The following is a 24,118-nucleotide window of genomic DNA, read 5'->3' on the forward strand; positions in this document are numbered from 1 at the left end:
TAGAGTTGTCTATTATTAACATAATTTAATAATAAGATGATTTAGAAAATCAGTAACAGAAATGTCTTCTTAGGTAGTTGTGAGACAACTTCAACAAGGACTGGCTGATACTCTGAAGAAACAGTCTATGTCAGAGGCTTCCCCCGAGGTTACGTCACATCTTCGTCTGGAAGATGAGACACGGGATCTCAAGAAGAAATTAGGTCGAATCAGAAGTCAGGTATGTAGTAAATGTAACCTGTCAACAGTTAACTTATAGCTGGTTAAATAATATAAGGTGTTTTAGAATACTAATTTCCATGGACCGCTTTCTTTTGTATTTTCATTATAATTAATTTATTATGCTTTTAGTATCTTTCCAATACATTTATTTCGTAAACTCTGACTTTCATTCTACTATTTGCGTTATACGTTTTTTTCTTATCATACTTAGAAAGTTGAGGCTTTTGTATCCTTCCTCACAGAAATTGAGAGACTTTTTTCTTTCTTTCCTTAATGTAAAACTTTTTTTACAGTTGATTTATTTATTTTGAGAGAGAAAGAGCGAGAGAGAGTGTGTGCGTGCATGTTAACAGGGGAGGGGCAGAGAGAGGAGAGGGAGAGAGAATCCCAAGCAGGCTCCATGCTGTCAGTGTAGAGCCAAGGTGGGGCTCAGTCTCATGAACCGTGAGATCATGACCTGAGCTGAAAGCAAGAATTGGACGCTTAACTGACGTAGCCACCCAGATGCCCCAAGAGATTTTTGTCCCCTGCTAAACAATGTTTTTTAATGATATCTCTATTACCATGATGAGGCAAGCTGGATAAAATCAGAAGAAAATGTTTAATGGAATGTTTCAGATAATTGTCTTAGTTCTCATCTTCACTTTCGGGAAGACTCTGTATTGATTTCAGGATGACTTGTACAGAAAGATCACTTAACAAACCACTTGAACTTAGGCATTTCCTTCATTTTCTTTGCCTTTTAGACATGTTGTCAAAGCACGGAAATATTCAGATCATGTATAGTATGTACGCCCAAAAGCGAGAATTAAGGACATTATCTGTGTCCTGCCATTGGGTTTTTTTAAAGCCTTTTTGAGGTCCAATACACATCCCATAAAAGTCACCCATTTGACACGCACAGTTCACTGTCTCTGTGTACGCTCGTGCAACCATCACTGCCATCAAGTAGAATGCTTTCCTCACCCTGAAAGGAAACCCTTACCCGTTGCCCCCAGCCTCAGGCAACCACCAGTCTACTACTTGGCCTCTCACTGGAGTTGCCTCTTGTGAATATTTCATATAAATGGAGTCACACAACGTGTGGTCCCTTGGGACTAGCTAGCTTCACTTAATGTTTTCCGGGTTCATCTGTGTTGGTTACAGCTTATATCAGTGCTTCATTTCTTTTTATTGTCAAACAGTACTCCATTGTGGGCTAAGGCCCTTGTCCATTCATCAGTTGATGGACCTTTGGGTTGTGTCCACTTTTTGCCTGTTAATACTGCTGCTTATGAACATTCACGTAGTTCTTGTGTGGACACCTGTTTTTAATGTCTCTGTCATCAGATTTTATCCTCCGAGTTAACTGAGTTGATTTCACCATCTCTCTGCCGTTTACTCATGCTGTCTTTTTAGTTTCTGTTCCTCTTGCCTAAACCTATGTTATTCAGACTTGTCTCACAGTCTCCTTTCCTATGAACTTTCTCTGACTGTTCTAACTCCCATTAGCCTTAACTCTCTTGACACTTGTCATCTAGCCTGCGCAGAACAATTTAGTCCTTTATTCGATGTTGTTTTTATTTTTTTATGACAGGTAATTTCGTCTTCCTAAGTATAAATTTAAGGGATAATAATATTTGATACGTGTGGTACTTATCCTTGTATAAATTGAAAATATTTTAACTTAACAGTTTTTCCGATAAAATTAAGTACTTTATACCGTATCAATAAATTCTTCTTGGAAACATTGGTATAACAAAGCTTTTATTCTAAATGTATGCTAAGAAATGAAATACAAAATTGAGGGGTGCCTGGCTGTCTCCAGTCCTATCAGAGTCTGCCTTTGGCTCAGGTCATGATCTCCACGTTCTTGAGACTGAGCCCTGCATCGGACTCTCTGCTGTCAGCAGAGCCTGCGTTGGATCCATTGTGTCCCTCACGTTCTGCGTCACTCAGACTCGTGCTCTCTATCAAAAAATAAATGTTAAAAAAATGTGTGTATATCTACACACACACACACACACACACACACACACACTTATATAAGTAAAATTATTAATAAAAGCACTTAATCAAATAGAGGAGAAATGTTCAATCAAATGTTTGGGTTTTTTTTCCCTCTCACTATGAGAAAGCTCTCTAAATTTGTCTTTCTTCCTTACACAGCCAGAACTGGGATTTACAGATTTATAACACTTTACCAACTGCAAAGATCTGGGTACAGCTTTTCTGATATGCTTTTACCACAAAGCCTTAATGTCTTCATCAGAGTACATGTTAAAGCAGCCTAACGTAAACAGTATATACGGACATGAAATGATTGAGGAACTTTAGTTTAGCAAGACTCGATTATTTCCATGTCAGTGGCTTTCCCTTGCCTCTGATGGTCATGTAAAGGATCTACTACTCAGTCAAGGAGGTGCTATTTGTACCTTGGTCTGTGAACATTGTCCACTGAGTGGTATAGAGAGGAATAAGTTAAAAGGATTATAAATGGAAAAAGTACTGTTGGCTAGTGGCATTGGCGAAAGTTGTGTGAAGTACTGAGGAGAGATTCTGGGCCTCATGCTCCCCATTTGCTGCCACTTGCGGTGGAATGAAGAATAACTTCAGTATAATTTGTATAGGGGAACACTTGTGTTGGCAGGCCACCTGCCTAAACTATCACATTGTATTGGAACGCAAAATACAGCATCAGTAATCATGCTAAATGCAGACACTTAGAGCTGACTATGTGCCACGTACCCTTCTAAGTTGTTCATCTGTTATTTCCTAATTTAATCTTCCCAACATCCCAGTGGGGTAGATACTATTAGTATTTATTTTGAGATCACTTTTTTAAGGGCCTTTGTTTTGAGAGAGAGAAAGACAGAGAGATTGTGGGGAAGGGCATGTGGGGAGAGAGAGAAAAAGGGAGAGAGAGAAAGAGAGAGAGGGAGAGAGAGGGAGAGAGAATCCCAAGCAGGCTCCTCGCTGTCCATGCAGAGCTCAATGTGGGGCTCAATTACATGACCCTGAGATCATGTCCTGAGCTGACATCAAAAGCCAGACACTGAACCGACTGAGCCACTCAGGTGTCCCAGTAGGTGCTATTACTACCTTCTATTTACAGATGCAGAGACTGAGACATGGAAGTTTTAGGTAGTGTGCTCAAGGTCATACAGCTCATAACGAGCAGAACTGGGAATTCAGACCCAGGCATTCTGGCCCCTACTAGGATATTGCTTCTCAAATTCTTCCATGAAATATCTTGTTGTCACTGAAGGCAGCATGTTCAGTTTTATAATCATGAGAATAGCGACGTCAACACCTATGTGAATATATAAAATCATAGTTGATGTGGTGCTTGGGATATGAAAATAGAAATGTTTACCATAAGGTAAATTCCTATATTTCCTCCATTTGACCAATAGATACATTTGTACATTTATCTGATCATATATAATTTAAAAACATTAACAATGTTATGTTTTGTAGGAGAGTAAGGTTAGTAAACTATTCTGTAAGAGTATTGAAACATTTCGTTTTGTCGGCCATAGTCTCTGTGTAGCAGTTCAACTCTCCTGTTATGACCTCAGAGTAGCCATCAATCAGCATGTAGAGGAGAGTGTGGCTGGCTCCAAAAAGATTTTAGTTACAGGGACACTTGGGCGGCTTAGTTGTTTGAGCGTCCTCTTAATTTCCACTCGGGTCATGATCCCAAACCCCACATCATGAGACCGGTCATGAGACCGGTCATGAGACCGAGCCCCATATCAGGCTTCACCCTGAGCTTGCAGCCTGCTTACCATTTTCTCTGTCTCTCCCTCTGCCTCTCTTCCCCACTTCTGCATGCTCTCTCTCTGTCTCTCTCTCAAGTCAAGTCAAGTCAAAAAAAAAAAAAAAACGTTTAGTTACAGAAACAGGTGATGGTGTTCTACGAGATTTTCAGAAGTTAAAATTATTTTTTTTCTTTATTTTAGTTGCAAGAAGCACAGGAACGACATGCAGAGGCCGTAAGATATGCTGAGGAGATGAAAGATCATATGCAAAAGTATAATTTAAACCTCACAGAAAATAACTTGTTTACTTATAAAGCAGATAAGCAGTGTAGTATGGGAAATGTATTACTTATGCCAGTATATCATTGTTCAGCTGGATACAAATTCCAGCTTTGAGCTATTTTGAAATGCAGAATTGTGGCATCTCATCTCTCAATGTTGCACCTTGTCCACAAAACACAATGAGAAAAATGGCACAATTCCCAAATCTTCCTCTTGACACCATTTTAAGAATTTATGTAATACCCTCATTTGTTCAGAAATTATACGGTGTTGTTTTAAATTTATGTGTGAGCATAATTATCTTAAGATCTGCATTTTAGGCTACAGGTGAAAAATGCCAGGCAAGAAGAAACCATCAAACATCAAGCGGCCCAAATTCAAGATCTTGAGAGCAACGTGATAAAGACAAGTTTGGTAAGTCGATCTCTTAATGTCTATCCTACTGAAAAGGAATCCTTATTTCACTAGTGGTACATAAGAATGTTTTGGATCATATGAAAAATCTCACAGATCAAAACAGTAGGTTCATATTGTTCCTACTTGCTACTAGTGATGTAATTCTTCTATATAGATGAAGTTGATTGAATTCATAAAGTAATGATGTTTATAGTGAGATTTTCATAAAAAAACATTGTGAGAGTCTAAAAAAACCAACATTTTGTATATACCATAGTGAGCATTTGGTTTAGTCCACCTTTGGCTACTGTTAATAATGCTGCTGTGAACGTTGGCATACAGGTGTGCGAGTCCCTGGTAATATTTCTCTGCGTGTTTCAAACGTCCCCAATCTTTGAGTGATCATTTCATCTTGAATTCTGACTTCCTCTTGTAATCTCATCCCTTCAGTGAGAGTTTGAGTTGGGTTATTTTAATGATGATTTGTTGTAATTTGTAATTACAAATCTGCAATTTATTCTCTTCATCAACAATGACTAGAGGTCATTACGCAAACGTCCTTCTCAAAGGAATGGACTTTTCTCCTTGTTGGATTTTGTAAAGGAAAAGAAATGCCAGTGAAAAAGTAGAAATGGCTGCTCGGTCAGGGCCTTACCTAGAAACATAGGGCTCCTACCATTGCAAGTTCAGAAGCTCTTTTTCTTTTTTTTTCCGTTCACTTGAGTTGATCAGCCTTTCAGAGATTTCACAATTCGATCTCAAAAAAGACTAATGTGCCATTCAGGATTCTAATTTATCGATATGTAGTGAAACCCCAAATGTTTTCCAAGCAGAACAGTTAATGTCATCCCACTCTCACCCTCCTTTGTAGGACTCACATTGTAAATCCTAAGTGGGAGCAATGAGGTAGATACACTGACCAACTCGTTTCTGTCAGTCACAAAAGCTATATAATATACATGCAAGTTTCATTGGACAGCTATACCCGTCAGGGGAACTAGAACATTCTGTTGACTGGTCCTTTTTGTGGCTGAAGAGACATTGAAAATTATTTTCTTTTCTAGACCTCTTATCAATGAGTCACATTGTATTAGGGAACTTCTCATGCGAGTAACATGACACTCTGTTGATCAGTCTTCTATGAATGAGAGTGCCAGGCGTTGTCCTGCTGCTGTGTCCTAAAGAAATCTTTAAGGTCTCTAAAACTAAAATTTGTAAGAATATCCGATACTGATGAAGCTTAGTAAAGAATAATGAGGGATTTTCTGTAGATGCCTATAGAAAGGAATTAGGGTTATGGCATGAAATTATCCGCCACTTTAAAGTCTTCCCTGTGAAACAAAAACTTAGATAGCTTTCAGCCAACTCATTCCATAGCTCTGACTTCTCTAGAAGGTCCTTATCTCCTGAATCCCCAAACCAGAGGCTTCCTGGGTTAGAAAGTTTTGGTGGGCGGGGGGCGTTATTCTTTTTGTTGTATCTTAGTTTCTATTTTTTTTAAATTTGCATCCAAATTAGTTAGCATTTAGTGAAGCAATGATTTCCGGAGTAGATTCCTTAGTGCCCCTTACCCGTTTAGCACATCCCCTCTCCCACACCCCTCCAGCAACCCTCAGTTTGTTCTCCATATTTATGAGTCTCCTCTGTTTGTCCTCCTCCCTGTTTTTATATTATTTTTGTTTCCCTTCCCTTTTGTTCATCTGTTTTGACTCTGAAAGTCCTCATACGAGGCAAGTCCTATGAATTTTGTCTTTCTCCGACTGAGTAATTTCACTTAGCGTAATCCCTCCAGTTCCATCCACGTAGTTGCAAATGGCAAGATTTCATTCTTTTTGATTGCCGAGTAATAATCCATGGAATCTATATACCGCATCTTCTTTTTTTTTTAATTTTTTTAATGTTTTATTCATTTTTGAGACAGGGAGAGACAGCATGAACAGGGGAGGGTCAGAGAGAGGGAGACACAGAATCTGGAAAAGGCTCCAGGCTCTGAGCTGTCAGCACAGAGCCCGACGCCGGGCTTGAGCTCACGGACCGCGAGATCATGACCTGAGCCGAAGTTGGCCGCTTAACCGACTGAGCCACCCAGGCGCCCCATACCACATCTTCTTTATCCATTCATCCATCAGTGGACAGTTGGGCTCTTTGCATACTGTGGCTATTGTTGAGAGTGCTGCTATAAACATGGCGGTGCATGTGTCCCTTTGAAACAGCACACCTGTATCCCTTGCATAAATGCCTAGTAGTGCAATTGCTGGGTGGTAGGGTAGGTCTCATTTTGGTTTTTGGAGGAAACTCCATACTGTTTTCCAGAGTGGCTGCACCAGCTTGCATTGCCACCAACAATGGAAAAGAGATCCTCTTCTCTGCATCCTCGCCAACATCTGTTGTTGCCTGAGTTGTTAATGTGAGCCATTCTGACAGACGCAAGGTGGTATCTCAGTGTGGTTTTGATTTGTATGACCATCTGGATGTCTTCTTTCGAGCAGTGTCTATTCATGTCTTTTGCCCGTTACTTCACTGGATTACTTGTGTTTCGGGTGTTGAGTTTGAGAAATTCTTTGTAGATTTTGGATACTAACCCTTTATCTGATATGTCATTTGCAAATACCTTCTCCCATTCTGTCGGTTGCCTTTTCGTTTTGGTGATTGTTTCCTTCGCCGTGCAGAAGCTTTTTATTTTGATGAGGTCCCCCTAGTTCATTTGTGCCTTTGTTTCCCTTGCCTCCGGAGACGTTTTGAATAAGAAGCTGCTGCAGGCAAGATCTAAGAGGGTTTTGCCTGCTTTCTCCTCGAGGATTTTGATGGCTTCCTGTCTTCCATTGAGGTCTTTCATCCATTTTGAGGTTATTTTCTGTGTAATGAACAACTTTTTATGTGAACATGTTTTGATTTCTCTTGGGTATATACCTATAAATACAGTTGCTGGTTCATATGGTAACTCTGTTAAATAAACCTTTTTTGTTTGTTTGTTTTTGTTTTGTTTTTTCAACCTTTTGAGGAGGGGCAGGCACCTGGGTGGCTCAGCCGGTTGAGTGGCCAGCTCTTGATTTCAGCTCATGTCATGATCTCAGGGTTGTGGAATCGAGCCCTACATTGGGCTCTGCCCTGAGCCTGGCGCCTGCTTGGGGTTCTCTCCCTCCCTCTCCTCTGTCCCTCTACCCCACTTGTGCACTCTCTCTCAAATATGTTTAGAAAAATTGTTTTTCTAGTTTAACCTTTTGAGGAACTGCCAGACTGTTTCCAAAGTGGCAGCAACATTACATTTTCATCAGCAGTTTTTGAGAGTTCCCGTTTTCCTGGTTCTTGCCAATGTTTGTCATTATCTGTTGCTTTTATGATAGCAATTCTAGTGGGTATGAAATGGCATCTTGTGGTTTTTGGTTTGCATTTTCTTATAACTAATGATGTTGAACATGTCTCTTTTATTTTTGAGAGAGACAGTGTGAGCAGGGGAGGGACAGAGAGAGAGGGAGACACAGAATCTGAAACAGGCTCCAGGCTGCGAGCTGTCAGCACAGAGCCCGATGCGGGGCTCGAACCCACGAACAGTGAGATCATGACCTGAGCCCAAGTCAGAAGCTTAACTGACTGAGCCACCCAGGCACCCCGAACATCTCCCTTTGAACGTGATTATTATCCATTTCTATATCATCTTGAAAGAACTAATCCATTCTTTTGCCCGTTTTTATATTGGATTGTCTTTTCATTATTGGAAGAGTTATTTAAATAGCCTACATACCAATCCCTTAGCAGATATGGGATTGTCAGGTATTTTCTCCTATTTAGTCACTTGCCTTTTCACTTTCTTGATGGTGATATTTGAAGCATAGAAGTTTTTAATTTTGATGAAGTAAACTTAATCCGCTTTTGTCTTTTGGTGTCATGTCTAAGAAATCATTGCCAAATCCAGTCACAAACATATACACGTCAGCTTTTGTCTAAGAATTTTATCATTTTAGCTCTTAGATTTTAAGTTAATTTTGTATATATGCTATGGGGTAGAGGTCTGATTTTATTACTTTGCATGTGGATATCCATTTGTCCCAGTACCATTTGTTACAATTGTTACAATACTGTAACTATTCTCATTCCATTTAATTGTCTGGCACCCTTGTGGTAAATCAGTTCACTGTAACGTGAGAGTTTATTTTTAGATTCTCAATGTTAATACATTGGTCTATATGTCTGTCCTTATGCCAGTACCGTATCAAATTTTATGAAAACTTTTTCCTAGTTATCTTGCAAATTACCAGTCACTTATGTAATAATAAAAAGTCAATGTAGTAGAACTTAACTTTGCACCTATAGAGATTTTTGCTTCCTGAAGGACCCTTTCGCCAGCCTATGCCTTGCTGACCCCATGACTCGATGTGAAGTCAGGCTCAAAAAGTTAAAATGCTCTTTCTTTAGTGTGTTCAGACTTTATTTATTTATTTATTTATTTACTTATTTACTTATTTATTTTTATATTTTTATTTTATTTATTTTATTGTTTTTTAGAGCATACACAAGCAGGATGTGGGTGTGTGTGTGGGAGAGAGAGAGAGAGAGAGAGAAGAGAGAAGAGAGATAATTTTTATCAGGTTTCACACTTAGTGTGAAGGCTGACAGGAGTCTTGATCCCATGACCCTGGGATCATGACCTGAGAGGTTGAGGCTCAACTGACTGAGCCACCCATGTTCCCTGCCTGTGCCAACTTTTAGTCTCTCAGTCAGTGCTGTCAACTTTCATTTCCATCAAATCTTGGCCATAGGATGTCTTGACTCAGTCTACCACTTACTTCATTATATTTTATTCTCTCATTATAATGCATAGACTCACCCATACTTTTCACCATCTAGGAAGGAAAAGATTAACTCTGGGCTATTCCTCTTTCCTGTTAAGCAATCTTGCTAATCCATCATCTTGCAATTCACAATGAGATCCTCTTCTGACCTGGTTCTTGTGTGTAACACTGGTGTTAATCCTATTCTTGGCACAGATCCTACATTCTTGGAAAACACAGTAGCCTGTATGGCTTTCTTTCACTTAAATAGAAAGATATGCATAGCTATGCGTTATAGCTCAGCATATAATTAATGGAATATACATTACATCATTCAAATAATTCAGCTGTACAAAGTGAGGTAGTATTATGTTGATTTATCAGAGACAAATAGTAGATTGGTAATTTGAATGACAAAAAATTTTTGAAGCCAGCTTGTATGATATGGAGAAGCATTGTGGGACAACACAAAGATGAAATGGTCTTACCTCCCCCCACAAGCAAGGTTGGAGTAAGGTAAAGGAGAATGTGCAGTTAATTGAAGTAGTGCTAAAGGACAGTACATTTGTTGTGCTACTGAGAAGATGAAAAATGATTTCATAACATTCTCTTTATTTCCTCACTGAGGGAAGGAGAATGAAGATTGAGTATTCAATGGATTAAAAAATACTCAAAGCTGCCTATTCCCTTTAATTGAAATCAGATCAAAGGCCCAATTTTGGTTATCAGATTGACTCTTTCTAGTTTTTCAACTATTGTGCTTCAAATCATATGTCTCTGTGCTTCTACCTTCACTTGAGGGGAAATTCTAAAGAGGCATTCCTGCCTACTTGTAAGAATTGTTGTAAGTGAAGGGAATCTTAGGAAACTTTCTTAGACACAGGAAGATGGCAGAGGAGTAGGAGGACTCTAGGCTTGCCTCATCCCACGAATACAACTAGATAACAATCAGCTCACCCTGAATACCCCAGAAATCGACCTGAAGACTGACAGAACAAACTCCACAACAAAAGGGAGAGAAGAGGCCACATCAAAGAAGGTCCTTGATGCAGAAATGTCGTCTAGAAGAGAAACCGATCCTGGCTGCTGCAGAGGGGAGGGAGTCGAGGTTGTGGATAAGGGTGAGAGAGAGAGGAACGCACAGGGGAACGCACAAAGAGAACATTTCCCCATACCCACTGGCTTGGAAAACAAGAGGGACTGAATTGCGTGAGTTCTTGCCACCAGTAGTGCTTAAAGTCTGGAGTTTTAAAGGGCATCCGGTTTAGCTGGGATAGAGCCCTGAGGTACTGCACTGCTCTTGGGCAGAGGGCAGGCAAACAACGTGGGAGCATACAGCATGGATACAGTGATCTGAAGAGTGCCTGGGGCACACAGTGGGGAGATTATTTGCTCTTCTCAGAGCACGTCCCTCAGAGGCAAAGTTCAGAGAGACCTGTCTGTAGGAACAAAGCCGCTGGCTGGCACCATCTCCTTCTCCTGCCCCTCACCACAAACATAAAGCCACCTGCAGGAAGCAGTGCATTGCTAACACTGGCTACCTAACTTGCTTACACCAAGCACCACCCCCTTGCCCTCTGGTGGAACTACCCTTCTCAATCACTCTTGCTTGAGTTGCAGCACAGCAGACCCCTCCCCCAAAAGACCAGGACAAACACCTGCCCACACTACATCTCCCAACCAGAGGGTTTCCCTTGGCCTCAGTTCCAGTAGAGGTGGTGACAGGTCTCATTTCCTAAGCAGACCAGAGCACACCTAGTTAAAACTCACTACATTCAGGTCAGGGACCAAACACTCACCAGACCAGGCAAGGAGAGCCTCTGCAGACGACTGGCCTGAAGGATAGCATAGCCAGAACACAACAGCAGGACACATGCAGCACACACTGGTGACACTCCCTGAAGTGCTAGACCCTAGGCATTACATGACGTCTTTTTCCTCAGTCCATTACTTTCGGGAGCAGGTGACATAACTGGCTTCTTTAAGACACAGAAGCTGTCAGATACTTAGACAAAATGAAAAGACAGAGGCATTTATCCAAATGAAAGAACAGGATAAGGCCATGGCCAGACACCGAAATGGGACAGATGTAAATAGCACGCCTAATGGAGAATTTAAAACCATGATCATAAGGATATTCAGTGGACTTGAGAAAAGAATGGAAGACATCAGTGAGACCCTTACCACAGACATAAAAGAGTTCAAGGATCAGAGATGAAGAGTGCAGTAAAATGAACAGCAAGCTGGAAGAAGCAGAGGAGCAAATTAATGACCTAGAAGACAAAGTAATGGAAAACAATGAAGCTGAAGAAGACAAAGAAGAATTATCCAATGAAGAATAGACTTAAGGAACTCGGTGTCTCCGTCAAATGTAAAAACATTCATATGATAGGAGTCCCAGAAGAAGAAGACAGAGAGAAGGGGACAGATAATTGACTTGAAGACAAAATAACTGAAAAATTCCCTAATGTGGAGAAGAAAACAGACATTGAGATCTAGGAGACACAGAGAACTTCCATCAAAATCAACACCCAAGACATGTTGTAATTAAATTTGCAAAATATACTGCTAACATCTTTTTTTTTAGTGTTTTGTTATTTGTTTTGTTTTGTTTTTGCTTTTGATTATTCTGTGACAGAACGCAGACACAAGCAGGGGAGGGGCAGAGAGAGAGAGAGAGAGAGAGAGAGAGAGAGGATCCCAAGCACTCTCTCTGTGCTGTCAGTGCAGAGCCCACTGGAGGCTTGAACCCAGGAACTGCGTGGTCACGACTTGAGCTAAGATCAAGTCATGCTTAACCGACTGAGCCACGCAGGCGCCCCACTGCTACAAATCTTAAAAGCAGCAAAACAAGTCATTAACTTCCAAGGAGAAACCCACAAGGCTAGCAGGAGATTTTTCAATAGAAACTTTGCAAGGCATAAGGAAAAGGCATGATATATTCAAAGTGCTGAATGAGAAAAATCTGCAGCCAAATATACTCTATCCAGTAAGGCTATCATTCATGATAGAAGGAGAGGTAAAGAACTTCTCAGACAAACAAAAATGGAAGGAGTTTGTGACCACTAAATCAGCCTGTAAGAAATATTATCGGGAACTCTGAGTGGAAAGGAGAGATCAAAAGTGACAGTATAAAGGCAGAAAATGTAAAAGCAGTAAAAATGTATATTTCTGTAAACAAATCAGTCAAGGAATGCCCCCAAAAAGGATGTACAATATAATAGCTTATCTAAACCATGGGGAGGAGAAAAAAAATGAGTTCTAACTTCATTGACCATCAACTTAATATAGACTGCTACATGCAGAGGAGGTGATATACAAATTAATGCTTATCATATACCAACACCCACTAATAAACATGCAAAGAATAAAGAGAAAGAAATCCAAATATATCATTAAAGCAAATTAGAAAGACATCAAAGAGAGAAAAACAATAAAGGATTTGAGAAAATCTCCAGAAACAACCACAAAACAAGTAGTAAAATGACAATAAATAGATACCTGTCAATAATTATTTTATATATAAATGCAATAAACACTCCAACCAAAAGACCTAGGGTGACAGGATGGATTAAAAAACACGACCCATCTGTATGCTGCCTATAAAAACCTCATTTTAGACATAAAGACACCTGCAGATTAAAAGTGAGGGGATGCTTGCACTGTTGGTGGTAATGCAAACTGGTGCAGCCGCTCTGGAAAACAGTGCGGAGGTTCCTCAAAAACAATTGAAAATAGAACTACCCTATGACCCCTCAAGAGCACTACTGGGAATTTATGCAAAGGATACAGGAGTGGTGATTCATAGGGGCACATGTACTCCAATGTCTAAAGCAGTGCTTTCAACAACAGCCAGATTGTGGAAAGAGCCTAAATGCCCATCAACTGGTGAGTGGGTAAAGAGATGTGGTTTATATATACACTGGAATACTACCTGGCAAGGAGAAAGGGTGAAATCGTGCTATCTGTTGCAATGTGGATGGAACTGGAAGGTATTATGCTACATGAAATAAGTCACAGAATGACAGATATCATAAGTTTCCGCTCATATGTGGAACTTGAGAAACTTAACAGAAGACCGTGGGGGAAGGGAAGGGGAAAAGTAGTTACAAACAGAGAAGGAGAGGGGCAAACCATAGGAGACTCTTGAATGCAGAGAACAAATAGAGGGTTGATGGGGGGAGCGGTGGGTGAGAAAGGAAAGGGGGTGGTGGGCATTGAGGAGGGCACTTGTTGGGATGAGCCCTGGGTGTTGTCTATAAGTGATGAACCACAGGAATCTACCCCCAAAACCAAGAGCACACTGTACACCCTGTATGTTAGCCAAGTTGACAATAAATTCTATTCAAAACAAATGGAAACGAGGGGATGGAGAAAAATTTATCACGTTAAAAGAAAAAGTAGCGATACTTTTGTTAGACAAAAGAGTCCTTAAAACAAACATTGTGGGGCACCTGGGTGCCTCAGTCATTTGAGCGACCGACTAGGTCTTGGCTCAGATCATGATCTTATGGCTGGTGGCTTTGAGCCCCATGTTGGGCTCCAGGCTGACAGCATGGAGGCTGCTTGAAATTTTCTCCCCCCCTTTCTATGTCCCTCCCCAACTCTGTCTCTCTCAAAATAAATAAACTTAACCAAAAACAAAGACTGTAGCAAGAGCCAAAGAATGCTACTATATCATAATAATTCCAATAGGAAGATCTAACAATTGTAAATATTTATGCACCCACCATGAGAGCACTCAAGTACATAAAACAATAACCAACATAAAAGAACTAATTGATAATAATACAGTACTAGGGTAATTTAACACCCCATTTACATCAATAGATCTTAGTTAAAAAAATCACCAAAAAATACATCTTAACAGAAAATCACCAAAGAAAGAGTGGCTTTGAGCCATACAGAGAAAGACAGATACCATATGTGTTCACTCTTTTGTGGATCCTGAGAAGCTTAACAGGAACCCATGGGGGAGGGGAAGGAAAAAAAAAGAGGTTAGAGTGGGAGAGAGCCAAAGCATAAGACACTCTTAAAAACTGAGAACAAACTGAGGGCTGATGGGGGGTGGGAGGGAGCAGAGGGTGGGTGATGGGTATTGAGGAGGGCACCTGTTGGGATGGGCACTGGGTGTTGTATGGAAGCAAATGTGACAATAAATTTCATATATTAAAAAAAAAAAAAAAAGAAAGAAAGAAAGAATGGCTTTGAATGGCAGACAGGACCAGATTGGATTTAAGAGATTTTTTCAGAACGTTCCATCCTAAAACAGAATACACGTTGTTTTCAAGTGTACATGGAATATTCTCAAGAATGGATCACAAACAAAAAACAGGCCTTAATTATTAAAAAACAATACATGCAGGTTAAATAACGTGCTACTACACTGGAATGGGTTAAGCAGGAAATACAAGAAGAAATTTTAAAAAATACATGTATACAAATGGAAATGAGAAAACAATGGTCTGAAACCTTTGAGATGCTGCAAAAGTAGTCCTAAGAGGGAAGTACAAAGCAATATAAGCCTACTTCAAGAAGCAAGAAAAATTTCAAACAACATAACCTTACACCTAAAGGAGCTAGAAAAAGAACGACAAATGAAGCCTGAAGCCAGCAGAAGAAAGCAAGTAATAATGATCAGAGCAGGGGGCCCTTGGGTGGCTTCACTGGTTAAGTGTCTGACTCTCGATTTTGGCTCAGGTCATGATCCCACAGTAGTGAGATCGAGCCCCGTGTTAGGCTCTCTGCTGGCAGCATGGAACCTGTCTGGGATTCTCTCTCTCTCTCTCTCTCTCTGCCCATCCCCCACTCATGTGTGGTCTCTCTCAAAATAAAATTAAAAAAGAGATTAAAGCAGAAATGAATGATAGACAAACAAAAAACAGATAAAACTAGAACAGATCAATGAAACCTAGAGCTGGTTCTTTGTGAAAATTAATAAAACTGATAAGGCGTTAGCCAGAGTAATCAACAAGAAAATAGAAAAGACCGAAATAAATAAAACCACAAATGTGAGAGTAGAAATAAGAACCAACACCACAGAGATACAAACATTTATGAGAGAATATTGTGAAAAACTGTATGCCAACAAATTGGACAACTTAGAAGAAATGAATAAATTCCTAGAAACATATAACTTACCAAACTAAAACAAGAAGAAATAGAAATTTGAAAAAAAACATCAATAACCAGCAAGGAAACTGAATCAGGAATCAAAAAACTCTCAACAAACACAAGTCTAGGACCAGATGACTTCAGATGTAAATTTTAACATGTAAAGAAGAGCTAATACCAAAAAAGAAAAAGAAAGAAAGAAAGAAAGAAAGAAAGAAAGAAAGAAAGAAAGAAAGAAAGAAAGAAAAAAGAAAAAGTTTAACCTGTCCTTTTCAAATTGTTCCAGAAAAACATAAAAGGAAGGGAAATTTCCAAATTCATTCTATGCCAGCTTTACCCTGATACCAAAACCAGATAAAGACACCGCAAAGAGAATTACAGGCCAGCATCTCTGATGAACATGCAAAAATCTTCAAGAAAATAAGCAAACTGAATCCAACAATACATTAAAAAATCATTCACCAGGGGCAGGGGCAGCTGGGTGGCTTAGTCAGGTAAGCATCCAACTTCAGCTCAGGTTACGATCTCATGGTCCGTCGGTTTGAGCCCAGTTTCAGGCTCTGTTGACAGCTTGGACCCTGGAGCCTATTTCAGATTCTGTGTTTCCATCTCTCTCTGTCCCTCCCCTGCTTGTGCTTTTTCTCAAAAATAAATAAACATTAAAAAAAATCATTCAGTGTAACCAAATGGGATTTATCCCTGGTTTGCAGGGGTGGTTCAATATTTGCAAATCAATGAATGTGATACCTCATATTAATTTTCAAAAAAAGCATAAAATCATATCATTGCAATAGATGCAGAAAAATAATTTGACAAACTATAACAAACTATAACATCCATTCATGATGGATGTTTTCTTTTTCATTTTATTTATTTATTTTTATTTTATTTTTTTTCAATATATGAAATTTATTGTCAAAATGGTTTCCATACAACACCCAGTGCTCATGCCAAAAGGTGCCCTCCCCAATACCCATCACCCACCCTCCCCTCCCTCCCACCCCCCCTCAACCCTCAGTTTGTTCTCAGTTTTGAAGAGTCTCTCATGCTTTGGCTCTCTCCCGCTCTAACCTCTTTTTTTTTTCCCTTCCCCTCCCCCATGGGTTTCTGTCAAGTTTCTCAGGATCCACATAAGAGTGAAAACATATGGGATCTGTCTTTCTCTGTATGGCTTATTTCACTTAACATCACACTCTCCAGTTCCATCCACATTGCCACGAAGGGCCATATTTCGTTCTTTCTCATTGCCCTGTAGTACTCCATTGTGTATATAAACCACAATTTCTTTATCCATTCATCAGTTGATGGACATTTAGGCTCTTTCCATAATTTGGCTATTGTTGAGAGTGCTGCTATAAACATCGGGGTACAAGTGCCCCTATGCATCAGTACTCCTGTATCCCTTGGGGAAATTCCTAGCAGTGCTATTGCTGGGTCATAGGGTAGGTCTATTTTTAATTTTCTGAGGAACCTCCACAGTGTTTTCCAGAGTGGCTGCACCAATTTGCCTTCCCACCAACAGTGCAAGAGGGTTCCCGTTTCTCCACATCCTCGCCAGCATCTATAGTCTCCTGATTTGTTCATTTTGGCCACTCTGACTGGTGTGAGGTGATATCTGAGTGTGGTTTTGATTTGTATTTCCCTGATAAGGAGTGACGTTGAGCATCTTTTCATGTGCCTGTTGGCCATCCGGATGTCTTCTTTAGAGAAGTGTCTATTCATGTTTTCTGCCCATTTCTTCACTGGGTTATTTGTTTTTCGGGTGTGGAGTTTGGTGACCTCTTTATAGATTTTGGATACTAGCCCTTTGTCCGATATTTCATTTGCAAACATCTTTTCCCATTCCGTTGGTTGCCTTTTAGTTTTGTTGGTTGTTTCGTTTGCTGTACAGAAGCTTTTTATCTTCATAAGGTCCCAGTAATTCATTTTTGCTTTTAATTCCCTTGCCTTTGGGGATGTGTCGAGTAAGAGATTGCTACGGCTGAGTTCAGAGAGGTCTTTTCCTGCTTTCTCCTCTAGGGTTTGGATGCTTTCCTGTCTCACATTCAGGTCCTTTATCCATTTTGAGTTTATTTTTGTGAATGGTGTGAGAAAGTGGTCTAGTTTCAACCTTCTGCATGTTGCTGTCCAGTTCTCCCAGCACCATTTGTTAAAGAGACTGTCTTTTTTCCATTGGATATTCTTTCCTGCTTTGTCAAAGATTAGTTGGCCATACGTTTGTGGGTCTAGTTCTGGGGTTTCTATTCTATTCCATTGGTCTATGTGTCTGTTTTTGTGCCAATACCATGCTGTCTTGATGATGACAGCTTTGTAGTAGAGGCTAAAGTCTGGGATTGTGATGCCTCCTGCTTTGGTCCTCTTCTTCAAAATTACTTTGGCTATTCGGGGCCTTTTGTGGTTCCATATGAATTTTAGGATTGCTTGTTCTAGTTTCGAGAAGAAGGCTGGTGCAATTTTGATTGGGATTGCATTGAATGTGTAGATAGCTTTGGGTAGTATTGACATTTTGACAATATTTATTCTTCCAATCCATGAGCAGGAATGTCTTTCCATTTCTTTATATCTTCTTCAATTACCTTCATAAGGTTTCTATAGTTTTCAGCATACAGATCTTTTACATCTTTGGTTAGGTTTATTCCTAGATATTTTATGCTTCTTGGTGCAATTGTGAATGGGATCAGTTTCTTTATTTGTCTTTCTGTTGCTTCATTGTTAGTGTATAAGAATGCAACTGATTTATGTACATTGATTTTGTATCCTGCAACTCTGCTAAATTCATGTATCAGTTCTAGCAGACTTTTGGTGGAGTCCATCGGATTTTCCATGTATAATATCATGTCATCTGCAAAAAGTGAAAGCTTGACTTCATCTTTGCCAATTTTGATGCCTTCGATTTCCTTTTGTTGTCTGATTGCTGATGCTAGAACTTCCAACACTATGTTAAACAACAGCGGTGAGAGTGGGCATCCCTGTCGTGTTCCTGATCTCAGGGAAAAAGCTCTCAGTTTTTCCCCATTCAGGATGATGTTAGCTGTGGGCTTTTCATAAACGGCTTTTATGATCTTTAAGTATGTTCCCACTATCCCGACTTTCTCAAGGGTTTTTATTAAGAAAGGGTGCTGAATTTTGTCAAAGGCCTTTTCTGCATCGATTGACAGGACCATATGGTCATGATGGATGTTTTGAATAGCAGCACACCTCAACAAAGTAGGCTTAGAGGAACCATACCTCGACATAATAAAGGCCATATATGGAAAATGAACAGCTAATATGATCCTAACTGGGGAAAAACTGAGAGAAAAACTTCTTAGATCTTGCTTCTAGTTATCTGCTTCTTCTCATTAGCACGGTTGGTTGTTAATAAATTAATCTTAACATTTATTGCATCCTACTTTAATGGAGACCAACTTCTCCTATACAAGTTTATGTGTCTTATCTCTTTTTTTTCATCCACTGTTCCATTTATCATTTTTGTTTCTTCTTAACAAACTCCCCAAAGGTTAGATTTCTTTTGTTCACAAATCTGTTAGGAAAAGTGTGCCAGGACAGCTAGTGTCTGCCCCGCTCAGCTTCAGGTGGGGCAACTGAAAGATTTGGGGCTGGATCCATTTGAAGACTTGTTCACTAACGTCTGGTTGTTGATGCTGGCTGTTGCCTGGGACTGCAGTTCAGGAGGCAGCAGAAACACTTAAACTGACACACCTAGACCCTCTTTGTGGCCTAGACTTCCTCACTAGATGGGGAGCTAGATTCCAAGTAAGCAGCCTGAGATACAGAGCAAGGCAGAAGCTGTATCGCCTTTTGTCACCTAGGCTTGGAATACACACAGCATCATAGTCACATATTCTGTTCATTAGGAGCAAGTCACTAAGGTTGTACCATGGTCTTTTTTTTTATGGAATTAATATTTGAAACCTATGGACACCTTTAAAAAGCAGTATAATTTACCCACTGGCCACAAATGTTTGTATTCCTCCCACCTGAAAAATACATTCACTCCCCTCCCCCTCCAATACCTCCTGCAAGTTTCAGTTATCATGGCATCAGGTTCAAGGCTTGAGTCCAAGATCTTACCATCTTAATCAGGTGCAGTGGGGATAAGCTGCCTGGGTTATGGTATCTAAAGTATAGCCCCTTGAGTGCAAGTGTTCTCAATATGAGGACTTGAGAACAAAAGAGACAGTTATTTGCCACTCACAAATGCAACATTCTGGTCAACTGCTGAAGACTCTCCCATTCAGAAAAAGAAGATGGGAAGCACCCTAGTCCATAAGAGTTTTGAAATATAGCCTGATGCATGCTGTCAGTTCTTAAGCTAGGACTTAGTCCTAACCACGGGAATACTTTCTCCATGTCTCTTCCCTTTCTTTACTCTTTGAGCTCTTGGTTCCTTCCTTTTCATAAGGAATGACCTGTATTTGCAGCTGTTTTTTCATCCTGCTTCCTCCCTGTGGGACTTCTAAGACCCAAAGGCCTCTTTTCATTTTGCACGATTTGGTCTCTTTTAGTCCAAGCTAGCAAATAGTATGTTTGCTACTATAAATCTCTTACCTTTTTTTAGTTTTCTGTAATTATTACTGGATTTCATGCCGTGTTTTAGCAAAGCGACCCTCCCAAGTCCTTTTGAGATCAGCTTTTCGCTTCAGGTTTCCTGTGAAGCTCTTATATGACGATGCCTTTAAAATTCGTCTACTCTTGGGGCTCCTGGCTGGCTCAGTTGGTAGAGCATGTGACACTTGATCTCTGGGTGCTGAGTTTAAGCCCCATGTCGGGTGTGGAACCTACTTTAAAAAAAAAAAATCTTATACTCTTAAGATCCCTAAAGATTTGGAGGCATACCTTAAATCTTTCTGTTTTCCTGGTAGCACCCTGGATTTTCTCGTAACCCAAAAGCCATTTCTTCATGTCAGCATTATTTGATAGTTCCACACGTAGAGAGGCTGTAAATGAGAAACAGATACTTGAACCCACTAAGTCCTGGTTCCTTTCAGTTGCATAGTCTTTCTTTAGTTTCTCTTTCCTATCTGTTTACTCTCAGGTATTTTGTAGCATGACTTCCCTTTCCTCCAGTGTCATTTTCTTCACTTGCTTAGAAACCCTTGCTGTCAGCCTCTTCACAGGCCATCAGGCTTCCACTAAGTGTCTCGTGGAGGCCCTTTTTGGGTCTCATTCTTATGCTTTTCTACATCTTTCCAGGTTCCACCTACCTCCTGGTTCAAAGGAAGTTTAGTTTTAGGTTTTTTGAATAGCAGCACACCATTTTTAGTATCAGTATCTGTGGTAGTAATTTACTGCTGCATAATAAGCCACCTCAAAGCCTAGTAGTTCAAAACAGCATTTATCTTGTTCACCAATCTTTAGTTTAGGCAAAGCATAGTAGGGCAACTCATTTCTTCTTCGTTTGGCATCAGCTGGCATAACTGGAAGCTGGAGACTAGAATCATCTAAAGGCTTGTTCATGCACGTGTTTGGCTGTTGAAGCTGGCCTTTGGCTAGGACGTTGGCTAGTCTCAGCTGGAGTATCTACATGAAGACTCACTAGGTAGCCTGGGATTCCTCAAAACGTGGTGGCTGGGTTCTAAGGGTGAGCTTCCCTAGAGAAAGAAAGTGAGATGGAAGCTGTATCACATTTTCCAAGCTGGCCTTAAAAATCACAGCAGTGGGGCGCCTGGGTGGCTCAGTCGGTTAAGCGGCCGACTTCGGCTCAGGTCACGATCTCGCGGTCCATGAGTTCGAGCCCCGCGTCGGGCTCTGGGCTGATGGCTCAGAGCCTGGAGCCTGCTTCCGATTCTGTGTCTCCCTCTCTCTCTGCCCCTCCCCCGTTCATGCTCTGTCTCTCTCTGTCTCAAAAATAAATAAAACGTTAAAAATCACAGCAGTTCTGCATATTCTGCTCACTAGAAACCAGTTACTGAAGCCAGCATATATTTAAGGGGCAGGATTTTCACAGAAGTATCAACAAATTTATAAAACGACCACATCCACTCACCTTGTCTTACCAATCATATATAATGGATGGAAGACCTTCCCAACTCAGCATCACTGAAACTCCAGCCAGTTTTGTTGTTGTTGTGGTTGTTGTTGTTGTTGTTGTTGTTGTTTAGTATGATCTCTTATTTCCTAGAAAGTAACAAAGGATTACAAGATAACAGTATTGAATTAATTTTGTTTTTGTCTCAAAAAAATATGTGGATTATCCAATTAAAGTTTTATACTGGGAGATGTGATTTCTTAACCTGGAGAATTATTTCTCCCGGGAACGCAGTTCAAATTAGCATGAAAACATTTGCAGCTCCGAAAAAGGCCGTGGCATTAGAAACATTACTTGTAGATTCATGAATTAGAGTCTTATTTTCAGAGTCTTATCTTGGGACGTATTTTTGAACTCGGGCATACATAAGTCAATATGATATTGCTAAAACTTCTTTAAAAATTATGGAGTGTTAAGATCGGGGAAGGGCTAAGAGACTTTCTCCTAAGAGGGGACTTATTTTATGAAAGAAAGATATGAAAGAATGATAGAAAAATAAAAGTATAGAATCAAGTGCAAATGTTGTGTAGTAAAGACAATGATAGCAAAGATCTATTTCAGTAACACCTGATGGCTTTAACTTTGCTCTTGATTTTCTGAGTTGTTTAAGGGTCCACATTCTAAGACAGGGAACATTTTATTGCAAATGAGTTTATCTAACATTTTGAGTGCCTGGTTGGTTCAGTCACCCTTGATGTTGAGATTGTGAGTTCAAGCCTCACACTGGGCTTAGAGGTTACTTAAAATCTGAAAAAAAATTTGATAGTAGTTTTGGGTTAGACTCTTTTCACTCCACTTCCAAACTATAGTGTTTTATTCATGCAGGCTGATGTCCTTACAACACAACTGGAAACTACATCTTCAAAATGTCTACACCTGGATGCAAAAAATCAAATTCTTCAACAAGAGTTATTATCAATGAAAGCTTTCGAAGAAGAACGTGAAAAACTAGAGAGCGATAACAAGAAGTTACAACAAGAAGTAGTAAAATTGAAACAATTTATGGAAATGAATATGGTAGAGCGCAGTCAAGTGGAACAGTATAAACGGGAGATTGAAGAAAGAGCACGACTGGACATAGTAGAAAAATTACACGAAGTCACCCTGTTTTTACAGGTTAATTGATTCATCTGTAATGTGCTTTCATTCATTTCACTGCAAATTCCATTTTGGATAGATGTGTTGTATGGGTTTCCTCTACTTGCTTTATGGTAATTTGTAGACTTCTGGAGGCATTTGTTCGTCCCTTGAACGAGTTCAGTTTTCATCATTGTTCCTACTAAATCGAGAGGATAAGAAAAAATGATGATTTAAACAACTAGTCTCACTATTAAGAGGAAAAGAAAAATTATGATTTAAAAATTGCACTGTACTTGGATTATTCTTAAGGTTATTGTCGACTTTAAAAATTTTGTCATTGATTCTATTATTTGAATTATCAGATTGCGTGAATACTAATACAAGAATGATTGAACTTTAATTTTATAAATCATATTTAATTCAGTTGACATTGATGATAAATATTTTACACTTGAGCTTTTTTTTCATTTAAAATTGCTCTCTGAATCATTGACTCAGAACTAAAGGAAACAGGTATAATTAATTATTCAGATTATAGCTATTTTAAAACTGTCCCGTTAATTTGCTTTAGGCACAAGCAGCAGCTCAAGAAAACTTGGACCAGTTAAGAGAAAATGCTCATGCTTCAACGAGAAGTCAAATGGAACTTAGAATTAAAGATCTGGAATCTCAGGTCTCTACAATGAAGACGTCTCAAGAAGAATCTACTAAAACAGAGTTGGAAACCTACAGGCAACTCTACCTAGAAGAATTAAAAGTTAGAAAGTCCTTGAGAAATAAGCTGAACAGGTAAGCCAAAACAGAATCATAGACAAGAAATTTAGCTTATTAATTTGCCTCTAAAGCATAATTTCTGTGGAGCCAAGATCATGAGATGAGTAGGAAGTGAAAGCCAACTAGATCGTGTAATTTTGGAAAATGATGTTTCTAAGTGAACTTACCTTTGAAATGTTAGTCCAGGACAGTTTGCATCCCTCCTCTTCTTTTTGGTTCTTTTTGGTTTTACAGGACCTCTTCCCCCACCCACCGCCCCCCCCCGCACCCCCCGCCCTGTATATTTTCCATTGATCGGATCTGCTAGTCTTTAAGTGCATTGTTTGAAGCTTTCTCATTTAGAAGTATATTATTATAAAATTGCTTGCCAGAAGTACCCTAAATAGAAATGTCGATGAGTTCATTTTTGGAAGATGACATCTTTAACCTAAAAGCTCAAGTACTACTACTACTACTCATCCTGGCAGCTTGGTACATTTATTCTCTTGATTGTGAACTTTGGTATTATTACTAGAGTGGGCCTTGAGACAAAGTATCCTTTATGTTTTTTCTACTTTACATAATGGCATATATGTGAAATACAGAAAGACTCACACAGGGCTGAAGGGGAGTATAATTCCCAAAGTGGCTAAAACGAGCACCATGGTGGGAGGGAGACAGAAAGGGCAGATTCTGCCTCCAGTGCCTTGGTAACTGTTATAAGCTAA

General features: G+C 39.7%; 1 protein-coding gene across 1 annotated transcript in view; it reads left to right on the plus strand.

Annotated features, from left to right (window-relative positions):
- LOC122236262 (ankyrin repeat domain-containing protein 26-like) overlaps positions 1-24,118 on the plus strand; it is a 43,686-nt gene that overhangs the window by 11,430 nt on the left and 8,138 nt on the right. The window contains exons 5-9 of the mRNA XM_042977126.1: positions 74-220; positions 4,167-4,237; positions 4,568-4,661; positions 22,383-22,673; positions 23,209-23,426. Coding sequence (XP_042833060.1) covers positions 74-220; positions 4,167-4,237; positions 4,568-4,661; positions 22,383-22,673; positions 23,209-23,426 — 821 coding nt within the window. The remainder of the gene's footprint in view (positions 1-73; positions 221-4,166; positions 4,238-4,567; positions 4,662-22,382; positions 22,674-23,208; positions 23,427-24,118) is intronic.

The sequence above is a fragment of the Panthera tigris genome (assembly GCF_018350195.1).
Source record: "Panthera tigris isolate Pti1 chromosome D3 unlocalized genomic scaffold, P.tigris_Pti1_mat1.1 chrD3_random_Un_scaffold_109, whole genome shotgun sequence".
In the NCBI taxonomy this organism is placed as follows: domain Eukaryota; kingdom Metazoa; phylum Chordata; class Mammalia; order Carnivora; family Felidae; genus Panthera; species Panthera tigris.